Source organism: Biomphalaria glabrata, chromosome 2 (assembly GCF_947242115.1).
Source record: "Biomphalaria glabrata chromosome 2, xgBioGlab47.1, whole genome shotgun sequence".
In the NCBI taxonomy this organism is placed as follows: Eukaryota; Metazoa; Mollusca; class Gastropoda; family Planorbidae; genus Biomphalaria; species Biomphalaria glabrata.
The window spans coordinates 46,920,642-46,937,778 of record NC_074712.1 but is presented as its reverse complement, the minus strand read 5'-3'; the positions used below and the strand labels follow the sequence as shown (position 1 = coordinate 46,937,778).

Here is a 17,137-nt window from a genome sequence, read left to right as displayed (position 1 = left end):
GAGGTGGTTTTATTTTTTATCACACATAATACATATACCTATTTGATAATTTACTAATATTCCCCCAAAAACAAAGATTGTCTATTTATGCCTTATCAACAAGTTCATTTAGGGTGAAGGCAAAATAAACAAATGATTTTTGAGATCAAATTGAATCAAATTATGGCTGTAGCTCATCAAATGAAAGATACTCTTCTATTCACGTCTTACAGAAATTTAAATAGAACATTTTTTTTAACATGTGTAGTTAAAAGTGGTCAAGTTTAGGTAACCTGTGACATCAACAAAATATGAAAAATAAAACGAGGAGCCTAGATAAAAGAATTAATTTTTAATTCCGAAAATTGCACATATCCTTAATGATAGATAATATCTGCATAGATTCTTTTTAACTATATAAAGAACAAGTATAGAATAAAGGGCACTTTCAGTGATCACAATGCAATGGAGGCCAATACAAAAATTGTAAACAAGTCCCTTTTTTTTTTTTTAACAAAATTGCTGAACCTATTTTCTATGTATGACTGGAACCAGTTGTAGAGTTCCATTTCAAAATTGTAAAATATTGAACTGATTCAGACTGTGCCAGGCCTATTCTTTTTTTAATCTTACCTAGAATAGGCTAACTCTTCTTGTAAAAAAAATGAATACATAAAATCAACTAATTAGCTGCTTGTTTACGTAAAAGTAAAAATAAATCTTGTATTGCTGATAGACATTTTCATATTTATAATTTGTTTTTGTAGCAAGTTCAGAATTATAAATTTAAGAAAAATAAAATAATTTGTAGCAATGAGGAATGTTTAGTGATGAAACTCACAGGCAGCTAAATTAGTTTAAACTAAATATCTTAACAGTTAACACATTCAGAAAAGATAATTTTTAAATCTTTTTACATGAGAAGATGTATGAAAATATCGTTATATGTATAAAACAAAAGGTATATTTAGTATATACATTTGTTTTCAGATCATAAAATGAGATTTTATGGTCTAAAAATAGTTTATACAGAAGGCACTTTCTAACAAATACCTCAGCTTTGGAGACAAAAAATATTAATAGTGATTTAAATTCTTCATTTATAACATTCATAAAAAAAAGTATGTGACAGAAAATAAATTACAATATAAAAGATACATGTACATCAAAAATGTTTGTGGTATCCATTAGCCATTCAGGTTCCATTGGAAGAATCATTGTTACAATTATTTAACTAACAGATAAAGATATCTCGATCTGAATTTCCATCACAAACATTAAACCATTTTTTAATTATTTAAAACATTTAACTTTGTCAATATTACATTACTTTTAAATAACATTGAATTAAAATAATTATATTAAAAAATGTTTTGTAGTGAACATTTACGATTACATGCAAATACATTTAAGTAAGGCATTGCTCTTCCAGACTGAAGGTTAAGGAAGTTGAGTTAAAGATAATCTACATCCAAGCATAAACCTCCCACAGTACAATGAGAAATAGCAGGGTATTGAGAGGACAATCTAGTGCACATACCACATGACCAGGCAGCCATTTCAAGTAACTACGTAGGACCCAGTAAGGGGGCAAGATGGTTAAGTGTTTGGCTTCCTAGCATGGGGGTCTTGGGTATGAATCTCAGTGAAGACTGGGATTTTGAATTTTGGGATTTTAGTTGGGGAAAGTAAAGGAGTTTGGTCATAGTGATGGCCACATGACACCCTGCTCATTAACCATTTGCCAAAGAAACATCTTCTGCCCTATAGATTGCAAGGTCTGAAGGAGGAACTTTTAAAGAGGACCCAGTGGTGACCTACACTTTTTATCACATCTAACATTGACAAAGCATCTGTTTTCTGTGGTAGCTTTTGTTTAGATAAATTTAAATAAATAAAAAGCTGGTTATCTGACTCCTGAACACAATAAAAACAATATTCAAAAAGAATTAATGCAAGATAATATTTCAAGGTAAGTTTCAAACAAATTATTATGCATTTAAACCTAACATCTACACAATTTCATTTAAACAAGTGTCTTCACAAAATGAAATTGTCAATCTTGATATTTACAAATTAATCTTTACAGAGAGTGACAAAAGAAAGGGTGCATTCAGACATTGATAATTTTAGTATATAAAAAAATGTAAGTAAAGTAACCATAATCATAAAAAATATTAGTTTTACTTTAATGCAATGTGGTCCATTCAACAATTTCTTGGGCTTTCTAAGAAAAGTTTATCTAACTTTGCATTGCTTAGTTTATGCCAGGAAGCCTGGCCATATTTTGTAACTCAAAAGACAGTTCAAGACTTCATAATGATTAAATAGAACACCTATTGTCACTTATTTTGTGGACATTAAAACTTATAAAGCTGAGAAAAGGAAGACATATTGAAAAGAATGTTTTGTGCTAGACTTTGTTATTATTTAATTAATCTGAGCTTGATACGACTTATTATTTCATTTTATTATGACTAAATTGCTCCAACATATTTTATCACAAGAATCCTCAATGTGCTCACAACATTCAACATAATGCCATTCATAACATGAGTATATAATATTGTTCTTTGAGATCACAGCAGAGAATGAATGGAACACAACAAATAATGTAACAATTTAATACAAAAAGAAAGATCTAGTTATGCATAACAAAATTATTAGGAAAAGGTTCTGTTAAGGTATACATGAAATGTATCATTATTATTCATAGGGCAATAAAGATTTATATATAATATTACTGCTCTGTTCTTTTTAAACATAAATATCAACTACTGTAACTACAAAGATAATTTTAGAAGAAATGTTTTGTCATGGGGGATGCTTCTAACAATCAACTAACATTTATTTTTGAATGTCATTATTGAGAAGATGACTTACTTCTTTCTTACTAGTTAGTTGTTGAAAACAAAAATCAAACATAAAACTGAATAAACATTAGCATATTAACTTACAATAAATATTTTAAAATTAGTAATACACAGGACATTAAACATATTCTTCTTTAAGCTCTTTCTCTTTACAGCACTTTAAGTAAATGAAGACCATACACAATCCAGCGACAACAGCAAATACACCTGCCAGGTAGAATGAGTAGTTATAATCATAGTAGATCTCCTTGAGGTAGCCTATATTGAGAGAATATGGATTTGTTTAGACTAAACATGTAACTTTCAAAGAGTTCATTTACTTCAATTGAAATTAATTATATTCAGCTCACCCAAGTCTCAACTGTATCTAGAGAGAGTATGTTTGTGTTCAGGCTTTACATGAACCACAAACATTTTTTTTTTTGCACATTAGGAATACACTCTTATGACCCAAAATAAATATTACAAACTTGGCCCCGCGAAATCCATTTCGCATAGGGCCCCACAATGGGTAAGTCCGGCCCTGCTATTTACATATGTATATATATAATATATATATATATATATATATATATATATATATATATATATATATATATATATATATATATATATATACATAGTAGACTACTTAGATTAGTTCCTAGTCCGAACCTCCCGCTGGTCAAAGGGAGATGGGAGCGGGCAGAGTTTGATACATTAATGACAGTCCATCGTAGTGTGAACATTACTTGTTTTCTCGTGGACTATCCGCAGAGTGATCTTTCCTTTACTTCTCGACAAAACTCTTGAGGGAAGAAGAGAATTATAGATATTATTCTCATGAAGTTATCTTGGGTACATAGGGATTTTAACTGAGGATTTTATGCTTAGTCTAAAGCTGTCTAATTTTAATTGGATATCTGGCTTCAGATCAAAATGGTAGAAACAGTTGATCAAAGTGTTGACTTTACAATGACATGGAAAATAAAACTTTGTTCTCTTAAATAATTTAAACATGTCTTGCCATATAGTCTTAAAAGGGTACTTACTTAACTGTTCTGGACTCTGACATTGTTCTATTTTAAAAACAAAATCAACTCAAAATTTGTGTGATAAATGATTGAATCAGCAAAAATAAAAACTTACCTCCCAGTGGAGGTCCTGCAAAACAGCCTATTCCAGAAGCCAGCATAATATATCCAAGACCAATTTCCATATCATCCACACCTACAATATCTACCATGACAATCATATACAATCCCAGAATCCCTCCATAGGCTAGGCCACTGCACAAACAAACCATAACAATCCAAGCATAAGAGTCATATAAGGGTGCAATGCCAATAAAAAAGCCTGTCAGTGAGTTTGACAAGATGTACAGAAATACACGTTTACCAACACAGCTGCCGAGAATGCTTATAAAAATGCAGCCCAGTAATTGGCCAACTCCAAAGAATGTAAAAACAATAGCTGCATCATATTTTGAAAGGCCTTTCAAAACAAAGAGTTCAGGACCAAATGTGATGAAAATGATGGTAGATAAGCTCCACAGAATGGTTGAAATGAAATATATAAGAAACTTGAAGTTTATGAAAAGAAGAAAATGATGTTTTAAAGTTTCCTTTAATGTTTTGTGTTTTATAGTTTCTGGATTAATTTGCATCTTTTGAGTCAGTTTGCCATTGAATTTATTACTGACTGGAAAATTGTTTTCAGAATGAGTACCAATATCAGTTTCATGGAGAAAACTGGGAAAACTGTCATACAACCTAGAACCTCTAACTGAAAGATTGGTGGCCCAAGAGAGATAACTGGGTTGAAACACCATGGATATATCATCATCTGGCACAGAGTTATAAGCCCTTAATTTTTGTTTAACAGAATTTTCTTCATTTTTTTTATTATTTGAATGATGGCTGCTTTCTTGATGATTGATTTCAAAGTTACATTGCTCATCTTCTGCAATACTAAGCAAAAGTCTATGGTTTTCTTCTGTCTTTTCACTGTAATCATAGTTGTAACCAGTGTCATTGGTTAACGGTTCATAAAGTGTGCTTGCCCCAGACCTGTCTGCTCCACTCAGTTTTACAGCTTTGTCATTGGACAAATCTTTTTGACTGTGTAGTTCTGACATCCTGTAGTCATCATCTTTTGTACATTTTGTAACAGAGGGAGGGGTTGGTGGGGGCAGCATCAAAAGAGCAAATATTAAAAGATGAAAATCCAAACCAGCTAATATCAACAGTGACCCTGTGGAGATAAAGGAAAAAATCAAATAATTATTAGTAATGTCATTTAATTAATATTCAACATGTTGGTTATAATATGAAAAATCAGTTTGTATTTTTTTTCCACTGCAATATGAATAGTATTCTCTTTCAAATTTCTGGCGTGCAATATTTTTTAATGGACTCTAAAACTGATATACTAATAATTTTAGAGAAAATTTCAATGTCATTTAGTCACATAATTTGTAATATTTTTGAAAATAAAAGATATAAAATAGAACAAGTTAAAAACCTTTCCAAGAATACTCCTCAATGAGATTGCTTACTATAAGAGGCATCAAGATGGCACCCAGTCCAGTTCCTGATGTTGCCACACCAGTTGATAGAGATCTATATTTATCATAGTACAACCCACTCAATACATGAGAAGGAAGATAAATGAAGCATCCACCTAGTCCTAGAAGAAGAAAAAATCAAACTATTTTGAAATAAAATTTATTTATGATAATAAAAAAAATATGTATCTTATTATATAGACATTTTTTTTTAATGCCTAATCCTTCTAAAGTTAATGTAAGAATAGATATTAATGACATATATTTATGTTAGGTGGAAATAGACAAGAGGTGATAGAACAAAAAATATTTTTCTGCATCTGCATTTCATTGTAGGCACATTATATTGAAAAAAAACACATTATTTATCATATGTCTCCTTGGTGTTGAACTAAAATAGGAAATATTTCACAAAGGAATTAATGCTATTGGTTTTGATTTCATGTTTATGACATTTTGTTTCAGAAATGAAGTTTATTATGTCCTAGCAGAAGCCTCCTTCAAGATGGCATGAGATGACAGCAGGCAATGTGATCATTATTTTCATAATCAAAACTCCATTTGAGTGAGGGCTTTAGAGGCTCAAATCCTCTCTTTCCAAAGGTCTGGACAGAAAATCTGCTGATGTGCATAATGCACATGTCCCCTTACATGTCAAGAGCATGTGGCTTCCCAGAAATCTCAAGACAATTCAGCAAGTCTGAACAATCATAATGAAAGTGCAGAGGCATACTACCATCCAGCCAGCCTTTGTATATAATCAAACCTTTAAATCACTCCAACTAAAAATAAATTGACTTAAATTTTTTATTAATGAATTAATTGTATGATTGATTTTATTTGATTTAATTTGCATTTTGAAAGATATAGATGCTAGAATGTTATCAAAACCATGATTAACTGTATCTACTGGTACAGTTCTAATAAAAGGTTTTTGTATGTGTCCATTAGTTTTTTGTTTTTTAATTCATAGGATTTTAGTGGGAAATGTTTATTTTCCACTAAAGAATGTTCCACAACAAAATTCAGTACAATGTATGTCCTGAACAACCAGTTCCTGTTCTCCAAAGTTCACTAACTATAAACTTGTTAACTTAGAAACCTTGACTTAAAAATGTTTTAATGAGGGACTTAGTCATCTGCCAGAAATACAACAGGGATGTTTAGCAAAAAAAAATGTTTCCCCTCATCAGCATTCATCAATATAATTTTCTTTACTTATTCTCTTGGTCTTCCGAAAATTGTCTTTTAATTGATATAAGCTAAGTTCCTTTTTAACAGATAGCCCTTGCTGGAAAGAAGATGTGTTGTTCACCTTTTTCTGAAACCAGCACCACAAACTGAATGACAGAATACAGCAAATTTGTTCAAATTTAGGTCTAAAACTATTAAATTAAAAATAAGTAAATCCATAAGTCCTTCTGTCTATTCATGTTTCAATACAAGTCAATTATTTAACCTTGGTTAGACCAATAATAGAATATGCATCCTCTGTTTGGGACCCCTCAACTCAAGAAAACATTAAGAAACTGGAACAGACACAAATAGAGCAGTGAGATTCATAACAAACGAATATTCACATCTGATTCAATTAACACCATAAGAAAAATCACTAAATTTAGAAAGCCTTGAGGAGAGAAGACTCAAAAGTAAAGAATTTATATTATATTATTTATATATAAAACACTGAACCATAATCTTCAAATACAAAAAACAAAACCTAATAAAATATTCAGAACGACACAAAGATAAAGGCACATTTCTTGTTCCATATGCTAGGACAAAATTATACAAATGCTCCTTCTTCCCTAGTGCTATTATAGAATGGAATGGATTGTCTGAGTCAGCCAGGAAAACCAGTGACTTGGCAGAATTTAAGTCATTAGTTAACATGCATGATTAGATTGACTTAGGAACACTCGTAGGACGTAATCTTCTTTCTAGAGTAATGTCTGTAGTTTATAAGATATGATAACTAACAACAAAGTGAATCCCTGAGTTCATTTTTCTATACATGTTTCATTAGAAGCCAACTAAAAATAAAGGCTCAAGTAGCAGCACATGAGACTTTGTTACACCGAGGGAATAAGGGGAGATAACAAACTGTGGATATGGACACTTTGTACAACCATGTTATGTTCCATGGTTAGACACTAAAATGAATAAGGAGTTGTCTGTGGCTGGCCAAGTAGAAATCTCAACTGTATTAAAAGGAAAATAAAGAAGAGGAGGTGGTTTACAATCTTTAGCAATAAAAAAAAATCAGAAAGGTTGAGAAAATATGTGCCTTAGTGCATGTGTAAAAATCACAAAGAAATGGTGATATATTTTAACTGATTTCATTATCCTGGAAAGAAATCATGTAACAAAATGGCCATATTAAATTTTATTTTACCTGCAAAAACACCAAAAAAAAGGTACAAAGCTGGGAGATGAATTAACAAAGGTGTACACAATATCCCAACAAATACAAGGAGAGCTCCTAAAATTGAGAGTTTTCTATAGGAAACTTTAGTCATCAGGAAGCTGATGAGAGGACCTGTTAAAGTGGAAAATAAAATGAATTATTACAAAAGAATAAAACAAGTTTTACTCTTTAAAAATTATATAAAAGCAACATATTGAGATATACGCTATAATATGGCTCCCATTCCCAAGGATGAAAGTTTTAATTCCTGGTCTGGAAGAGAAATTGTTTCTGATTATCCAACTCAATATGAAACTATGACTTACAGAGAGAAACAAAAATGTGTGGATGCTTAGAATGCAAGCAACAATGGTGAGACAAAGATAAAGGCAAATTCCTTGTTCCATATGCTAGGACAAATTTGTACAAATACTCCTTCTTCCCTAGTGCTATTTGAACATGGAATGGGTTGCATTAGACAGCCATGAAAACTAATGACTTGACAGAATTTAGGTCAATGATTAACATGCATGATTAGGGACAAAAGTAGGACGTTATCATCTTTTTTGAAGTCATGTCTGTATTTTATAAGATAAGATGAAATAGTCAACTCTAGTATAAGGAAAATTAAGAATTTCAGAAAGCCCTTTACAAAATTAACATTTAACAATCTTTAAAGCAGTTCTGAAAAAAACAAACACAGTTTAAGCTGCTTTATTTATAATTCTTTTAAAAATGGGTTTTTCCTAAATTAAATTTTATTTCTGATGCTCTATATAGCCAATTCCATTTCTTTCATATGAAAAAAAAAACTCTTTAAGATGAGACAATTTAAAAATACTTAATGCCTCCTCCCATTACCTGAGGAAAAATGTTATCAGTATGTGCAAGATAATTTATCTTTTGTCTTATCAGGGAAAATAGTGTAGGGCAAAATGTTTTAAAATATTTATAGATAGCACAAGGTATCAACTTAATGAAAAATGTTTTTGATATTATGATCAGCTGAACACAAATGTGTGAGCTGGAAATGTTTTTGTTTTGGTAAATACTTAAGAAGGGAGGCACAGTGGCTGAGTGGTAAAGCGCTTGGCTTCTGAGCTGGGATCCCAGGTTCAAATCCTGGTGAAGATTGGTATTTTATATTTTGGTATCTTTGGGCACCTCTGAGTCCACCAAGCTCTCATGGGTACCTGATATAAGTTAGGAAAAAATAAACCCAGTTGTGCTGGCCACATGACACCCTCGTTAACCATGGGCCAAAGAAACATATGACCTTTACATCATCTGCCCTATAGATTGCAAGGTCTGTAAGGGGAACTTTTTTTTTTAATACTTAAGAAAAATAACAAGCACTCATTCTTTTTTTTATTGTACAGTGGGCAACTAATTTTTCTAAGAAAATCAATTTACTAAATTAAACTGAATCTAACACATATATAGCGCAAATTAATATTTTAGAACAACATTTTAAGGTGGTAAGATATCCATGCCTTTTTATCAATAATTTAGAGAGAAAGATGATAAATCTTGACTCACCACATCCTAAGAGTAAGGCAAAGTGGATGGAACTAATGAGAGATACCCCTACAGTGTCTTCAGGGAACTCCTCCAACAGGTACAATGTGTAGATACCCACACAGGCATAGTTGCCAAAGGCCAACACCTGGATCATGCAGGCGGAGAACACGATGACCATGCCCTGGATGCCTCCTTCCATCTTGACCTAAAGAAAACACATTTTTACACAACTTTAAAAGAAGTTGGTTTTACTATAGACTGGATTGTTTTACATGTGGGCAAATGACACTTGTAAAAAATATTCCTTAAAAAAAATACAATGGATCTCTCAAGAGTTATAAACATACTTATATTATTCAATCTTGAAGAATTAATAGACCAATGTTTTATTTTAATTTTTTTATAAATCTCTAAAGAGCTAAAGGCCTATTTACTTTCAACTTTTTAAAAAATCCTCTTTGAAAAACTAATTAAGCAAGAAAAATGTGTTGGTTGATTATCAAAACAATCATTTAGCATAGCATATCAGTTTCAGCCTCTCTCTGTTTCCCTCTACTGTGACTGCTATGTTGGTGTTAGGCTTTAGGGTAAGACTTTACAAGTGATCTACATTATTCTACATAAAGTATAATATTTAAATAATTTAATTCTCTTTCTATCTGTTTACAGAATATGTAGGCTTATTAATCATTAACAATGGCTTCTTAGTAGCCAAGGAAAAAAAACACTTAAACATTGATTGTCATGTATCCTTTTAAAAGTGTAAGATATGGTACTGAGAAGGAATATGGTGGAGTTTCCACAAAGTGCTCGGCCTTAGGCCACGCTTGTAATCCGAGTGTCTTGGGATATGAGCAATTGGTAATAGGGATGTAGGCCTAATAATTTACATGTTCTTAGATATAAATAAGTTTGTACAGACAGTCAGATGGAGGTTGCCTTAGTTAAGCCTAGAGCGTTTCTTACGGCAATTACGAAGAACTCGTAGAAGTCTAATACTTTAGTAATAATAATAGTAATAGTAAGGCTTGTCTTCGAGTCCGAAGATTAATGAGGAATGCAGTATTTCCCGTGGCTACGCAGCCCCAGCTGTGACCTACATATTTTGTCACATCTAGGGCAAGCATAACCATTGTCCGCCGGTGGGCGATTAAGATTTTCTTTTCGCCGTCTGCGTCTGTCCTTGGCAGCGTATTTTCTTTTGGTCTCAAATGTCTATCCTGCGGCCTTTGTGAGTCTCGTTCTGAGACCACATGCAACCAGGTGCTCTCTTCAATGCTCTCTTCTATGTCAGTAATGCAAGTTGGCGCCGGTCTTTAAAGTATTTCTGTGGGGCGTCTCTGTTACGTCGACTACCTTTCAGCTCACCAAAAAAGACTGCTTTTGGCATACGTTCGTCTCCCATATGGGATACGTGCCTTGCCCAGCGTAACTGTCGGACCATAAGAAGTCTCTCTATACTATCCATAATAATTATAATGATGATAATAATAATAATGAGAATGATAATACCTAATAACAATAACTTGTGAAAATGTCGATTTAAAATATTTTGGTTTCAAGGATACGGCATAAGAAAGGGACAGAAAGACTATAAATAAATCGTTAATTGTACAGAAATGTATTACATGAGTTGTGTACCTTGTCAGGCTGTGCCGCTGTGCGATATATCTTTCTTTATGAGAGAGAAATTTAAAATAACTTGAAGTTAAATGGATATAAGGAATTGTGGTGTGAATAGCGACATAGCTAATGCGCCATAATTTTTTTTATCGAAGAAGGAGAATAATTGCATGAAACTAATACAATGTATTTCATTGCAGACAAAAAGTAAAATTATTCAAATCAAATAAGATACATCTGAATTCTCATTAAGTCATGGCCTTATAGGTTACAAAATTGAACTTACACTTATGACTTTAATCTTTCCGCGCTGTTTAGGACAAGTGGTAAGCTCTCTCTCTCCACAGAGACACGTGTCAGTTGACATCCAAAGTCTCTTCCCCACTACAGCCTAAGGATTGTGTTTCGTCTTGTCTAAGTCTTTGGGGAATGTGTTTCGTCTTGTCTAAGTCTTTGGGGAAGGTGTTTCGTCTTGCCTAAGTCTTTGGGGAATGTGTTTCGTCTTGTCTAAGTCTTTGGGGAATGTGTTTCGTCTTGTCTAAGTCTTTGGGGAAGGTGTTTCGTCTTGCCTAAGTCTTTGGGGAATGTGTTTCGTCTTGTCTAAGTCTTTGGGGAATGTGTTTCGTCTTGTCTAAGTCTTTGGGGAATGTGTTTCGTCTTGTCTAAGTCTTTGGGGAATGTGTTTCGTCTTGTCTAAGTCTTTGGGGAATGTGTTTCGTCTTGTCTAAGTCTTTGGGGAAGGTGTTTCGTCTTGTCTAAGTCTTTGGGGAATGTGTTTCGTCTTGTCTAAGTCTTTGGGGAAGGTGTTTCGTCTTGCCTAAGTCTTTGGGGAATGTGTTTCGTCTTGTCTAAGTCTTTGGGGAATGTGTTTCGTCTTGTCTAACGAATCTTGTCTTGTCCGCGAATCTCATTAGACTTTCGGTCATTACTTCGCTTAAAAAGGGGGGGGGCGAAGAAGATTTCTCTCGTTATGTTATTCCTAAGACCCTTCTCATCCATCGCTTCCAAGACACGTTAGCATCTTCTCGATCACTCAAAAAAAAAGTAACTGACAAAAATCTTCAGTCTACATAGAACTTTAAAGTAAATCTTCACAAAAACATTTGCTCCAATATTGCCATCCTATCAAATAACATATTCCAACAAACAACAAAACGTGGCTCAGAACTGAGACTCGAGATGAAAGCCAAAAACATTACAGACGATTCACTACAACATGGAAAACAAATTCTCAAAAAATCCAGACACACCCACTTTCACAACTAGGCCTACTAGATCTCAATCAGACACGAGTGGCCGAGTTGTGTTCAATTCAAGTACACAAGCTGAGGACAAGCTCATTCATTTCTTTTAACCCTGGACAGTCCAGTATGAACAGGAGCAAGTGTAATCAAATAATTAGTTGTTTTTTCATGTCCTTTTTAAGTTCTGACTTTTGTTTTCCTCAATTTACTTTGAAGATTCAAAGTTATCAACCTTCATTCCTCATAGAGCAATAAAAAAAAATTTTAACAACTCCGATTGTTTGAGAGAAAGTTGCATTTGCAGCAGCACTTGTAAAACTCAAAACAATCTAGAAAGAAAAAGCAGAGGAGCCCTCGACACTAAAGTCAGACTGATGCGCTACATGGTCAAGACCACATTCTTATATGCTTGCGAATCTATGACGCTGACTGCAAATCTAGAAAGGTTGATCCTAGCAATGGAATTGAGATGCTACAGAAAGATCCTAGGTATCACAAAGACCGCATCACAAATGAAGAGATTAGAGACAGAATACAGCAATTGGACCCCAAGATGACCCGCTAACTACTGTAAAAAAAAACGCAATCTTAAACTCTATGACCAGATCACAATGTCCTCAGCGCTCGCATCGACCTTTCTTTGGGGAACTGTACCAGGAAAAAGAAGAAGCAGAAAAAGGGATGGGAAGACAAAATAAAAGAATGGGCAGGCCTGTCACATAAAGAAATTCTATGCAAAGTAAAAGACAGAGAGGAATGGAGAAAGACGGTTAACATCTTGCGTGTTGCCCCAAAGGTTTAATAGACTAAGGGATAGGTGGAGATGAAGATGGCACTCAAAATACTTTGCATTGTCAACATTTTAGTCCAAGTCCAAAAAAACTTGTTCAATTCATCGCATAGTCAAGTCCTTGCTGGACACAGATCTACACATTCTACATCGCATAGTCAAGTCCTTGCTGGACACAGATCTACTCATTCTACATCACATAGTAAAGTCCTTGCTGGACACAGATCTACTCATTCTACATCGCATAGTCAAGTCCTTGCTGGACACAGATCTACTCATTCTACATCGCATAGTCAAGTCCTTGCTGGACACAGATCTACTCATTCTACATCGCATAGTCAAGTCCTTGCTGGACACAGATCTACTCATTCTACATCGCATAGTCAAGTCCTTGCTGGACACAGATCTACTCATTCTACATCGCATGGTCAAGTCCTTGCTGGACACAGATCTACTCATTCTACATCACATAGTCAAGTCCTTGCTGGACACAGATCTACTCATTCTACATCGCATAGTCAAGTCCTTGCTGGACACAGATCTACTCATTCTACATCGCATAGTCAAGTCCTTGCTGGACACAGATCACATTCTACATCGCATAGTCAAGTCCTTGCTGGACACAGATCTACACATTCTAGAAAGCTTTAGTCTATGTGCATACAGCTACTGTGGGAGAGTATGTGCGGGAATGTAATATTTCACAAAGGACCTCTCCCCCAACAAACCAATTATTTAATTAAAATTTATTTTCCATAATTTTATTTCTCTTATTTTTCACATGATGTAGAACAGGGCTTCTCTTGGGGTCGATTGACGATTTGCCAGGGGTCGCCTAAGACCATCGAAAATTATTAAACGTTAAAAACTGTTCTTCTCTATTCTTCTATTGCTGCATGTGTGTGTGTGGGGGGGGGGCGCTGAAGAAAGGGGGATTGTAAAAAGGAGTCGTCGAGCATAAAAGGTTGAGAACCGCTGATATAGAACGAACACACACACACACACATACAAACACATAAAAAAAAGGACATAAACGATGTTTCATGCGATGGATTTATAAATAAATAAACATCACAAGGGAGAGAGCTCTACTGTTTTCAATGAACACGTCACATTATTGTCTCCCTGACCATGTACTCAAAGATTTATTCTGACAATTTACAAGTAAAAAAAAAACAACTCTATCATCTTTTTTTTTTTTAATCTTTTTTTAGAACGCAAAAGAACGACTTTCCAACATAGAAGCTTTATTCTTCTCAAAATTAAAAATAGAAGTGACAACTTGTGGGCTGGTTTTTCCCGTGTGGTCTGCTATTTTTTTTTTAATACATGACTGGGCGCGAATGTTGGATTTGAAAAAAAATCCATCAAAGAAACTTGCATACGTTGGGTTAATGTACTAGTAACTAGAGGCAATGATAAGTTAATTGTTGATAAAACAACTGGTATAACAACATGGGGTCACGACACTCGCAGCCAGACGTAAACTCATCAGGAACGACAAGTCTAATCGGACAATGGCACAACTACACACGATGGATGAGTGAAGGGACTTATTTAGCAGAGCAGGCTGACATTGTGAGAAAACTGGCAAGGGAAAAAACTGAATAGGGCATAGGTTTTTTTTTTTGTGCTTACCCATTCACCGTGTTCATTCACGTAGATCGTAGGGCCATTGATCTTCAATTTCCTAAAAGTGAAGTCGATCAAATATTTAAAAAGTGCGCGAGAGAGGCAAGAGTTAATTGAACACATGAATTAGCTCAAGGTACGAGTAGCCTACAGCAATGTATGCTGTCTCTACTTAATTGACAATAGCTCACCATTAAACTTTGATATAACGTCTTCAATATAACATCACTGATCAGCATGTATGACTAGATTGTCACATGAAAAGTATAGAACATAATTGAAGTAACTTATCTAAAGTATAAGACAAGATCAGCAGCAACATCTTTCTAATTTTTATATTAATGCATCTATACGAATTCATTGTCTCAATTATGCGTCTAAAGAAGAGCACGAAAATATATGAAGAATATATGTGAAAGGCCCAAATCACTCAGTTTAGCAGCGAAACAAACTACAAGAATGTGACCTACTATCCTATATGCCACCCCTTTAAATAGTTAAATCAGGGGTTCTCAACCTGTGGGTCGCGACCCCTTTGGGGGTCGATTGACGATTTGCCAGGGGTCGCCTAAGACCATCGAAAATAAGGATTGATTATGTCTATTCTTCTATTGATGTGTGTGTGTGGGGGGGGGGTCGAGGCAGAGTGGGGGATGGTAAAAAGGGGTCGCCGAGCCTAAAAGGTTGAGAACCGCTGAGTTAAATAGATAGATCTATCTCAATGCATGACAATCGTGTCAGTGATTGGCATGCTGATGATGGCTAATAATAGAAATGTAAGACAAATAAAATTTATAGATTGCGTTTAGAAAACAAGCAAATGGCAGCATGTTAAAAAACAACAAAGCTTACCTTAGTGGAAGAACTCATATATATCTCAATAATGTAATAGTTATTTCCCTTATCTCGATATCAAACAAAACAATTAATTACCAATGATTAATTGACTAATTGGTTACTTTTTAAATTAGTTCATGTTTGGTTAGGTACAATCAATGATTGTTTCAAGTTTCAACTTGATCCGAGAATTGGTGTGGGAGAAATAACGAAATACCTAAGGGGAACAAACCCTGCATATTCAGCCATATATGTTACAATTAAAGGATTAATTTCCCTTGTTTGTATCAAACAAAAATAATTAATAACCAGTAAATAATTAAACAATTGGTAAATTGTTTTTTATATCGATTCATGTCTTGTCTTCGCCAAAGTTTCAACTTGATCCGAGAATGGGAGAATAGCGTGTACACACTTTTTACCAGACATACAGACAAAATGATTTGATGTAAGTTTTGTAAAAAAAAAAAAAAAAAAAAAAAAAATCACCATTTATTTAATTCTAGAGTCTAACTATAACACAACATTTTATTGTTCGTCCATCGTGGTTCGATGATGACCACTTTGTCATCCAGGTGGCTGAGGGCTTTGCACTGGGGTTTTATGCCTCCTCTTGTGGCTGGTGAGACCTATGTTGGCCCGGAATGTTCGGCCGCACACTGGGCAGGTTATTCCAGCTGGAGCTAGTGTCGTTTGTCTTGCTTTTCTTTTCTGGCGTTTTTCTTCTGCCAGCGTTGTTCTTTTTTCCTCAGCAACCTGTGCGCCAGTTTTCACAGCGCGACGCCATGATGCTCTGTCTCCCAGGTGTATACATACACAGACATAAAAGTGTTACACACTAGAATAGTAAACAGAACACTCAAGACACATTGCATTCTAGCCTTAACTTACAGTCTTTAGCTGAGAGTACAGCTCAAAAGAAATCCTCGCGATTACCCACCGGAACAAAATTACAAACTAATGTGCAGAGTAAAAACAAACAGTGACACCAAGTATTAGACATGTATTTACCTCTTTCAGTAACGCCATGACCAAGTTGTGTCAGCTGTTCGAACTGGTATAAACTATGCACTACTCAGTGTCCAACTGGTATAAACTATGCACTACTCAGTGTCCAACTGCTATAAACAATGCACTACTCAGTGTCCAACTGCTATAAACTATGCACTACTCAGTGTCCAACTGCTATAAACTATGCACTACTCAGTGTCCAACTGGTATAAACTATGCACTACTCAGTGTCTGGTGTTAAGTATGCCCATTAATAATCTACCAATATTTTTATGGCAATAATGCTAGAGATGACGCAATGGAAAAAAAAGAAGGGGGGGGGAGAGACGATTATACTGCTATTTGTAGCCAACGGAAGTGGCTCTCAGCAATGTTCATTTCCGTGGTTGACTAATTAGCTAAAGAATCTAGATCTAGCCAACAGTGTAAAACCTCTTCTTCCTCTTCTTTGTGTTGAAAAAAAAAAAAAGATCAACAAGTGTTGAAACGGGGGGTGGGGGCGGTTTTGTTTATATAGCGCAGTTGGTTCTTTGGGTTTAAATAGTTTGTCGAAATAGCACGCACATGCGCAAGAACACAATAATACATTTTGGTGCCACAGACCATGACTTTTACGAAATGTATGTTATCTTACACTGACCCGCACTAGCTAGGTCTGTTTAGTCCATGAAACAA

At 34.5% G+C, this 17,137-nt stretch overlaps 1 protein-coding gene across 4 annotated transcripts in view; it reads right to left on the bottom strand.

Annotated features, from left to right (window-relative positions):
• Positions 1-316: 316 nt before the first annotated feature.
• Positions 317-17,137, bottom strand: part of LOC106058878 (monocarboxylate transporter 12-B-like) — a 44,935-nt gene continuing 28,114 nt past the window's right edge. For 3 of the 4 annotated variants that reach the window (XM_056020909.1, XM_056020912.1, XM_056020911.1), the window contains exons 3-7: positions 9,344-9,530; positions 7,793-7,936; positions 5,355-5,519; positions 3,981-5,084; positions 317-3,110 (exon numbers count right to left, since the gene is read on the bottom strand). In XM_056020909.1, coding sequence (XP_055876884.1) covers positions 2,971-3,110; positions 3,981-5,084; positions 5,355-5,519; positions 7,793-7,936; positions 9,344-9,530 — 1,740 coding nt within the window. In that variant the 3' untranslated portion in view covers positions 317-2,970. Of the gene's footprint in view, positions 3,111-3,980; positions 5,085-5,354; positions 5,520-7,792; positions 7,937-9,343; positions 9,531-16,462; positions 16,690-17,137 lie in introns of those variants that run through there. The other variant, XM_056020908.1, reaches the window with a different exon arrangement.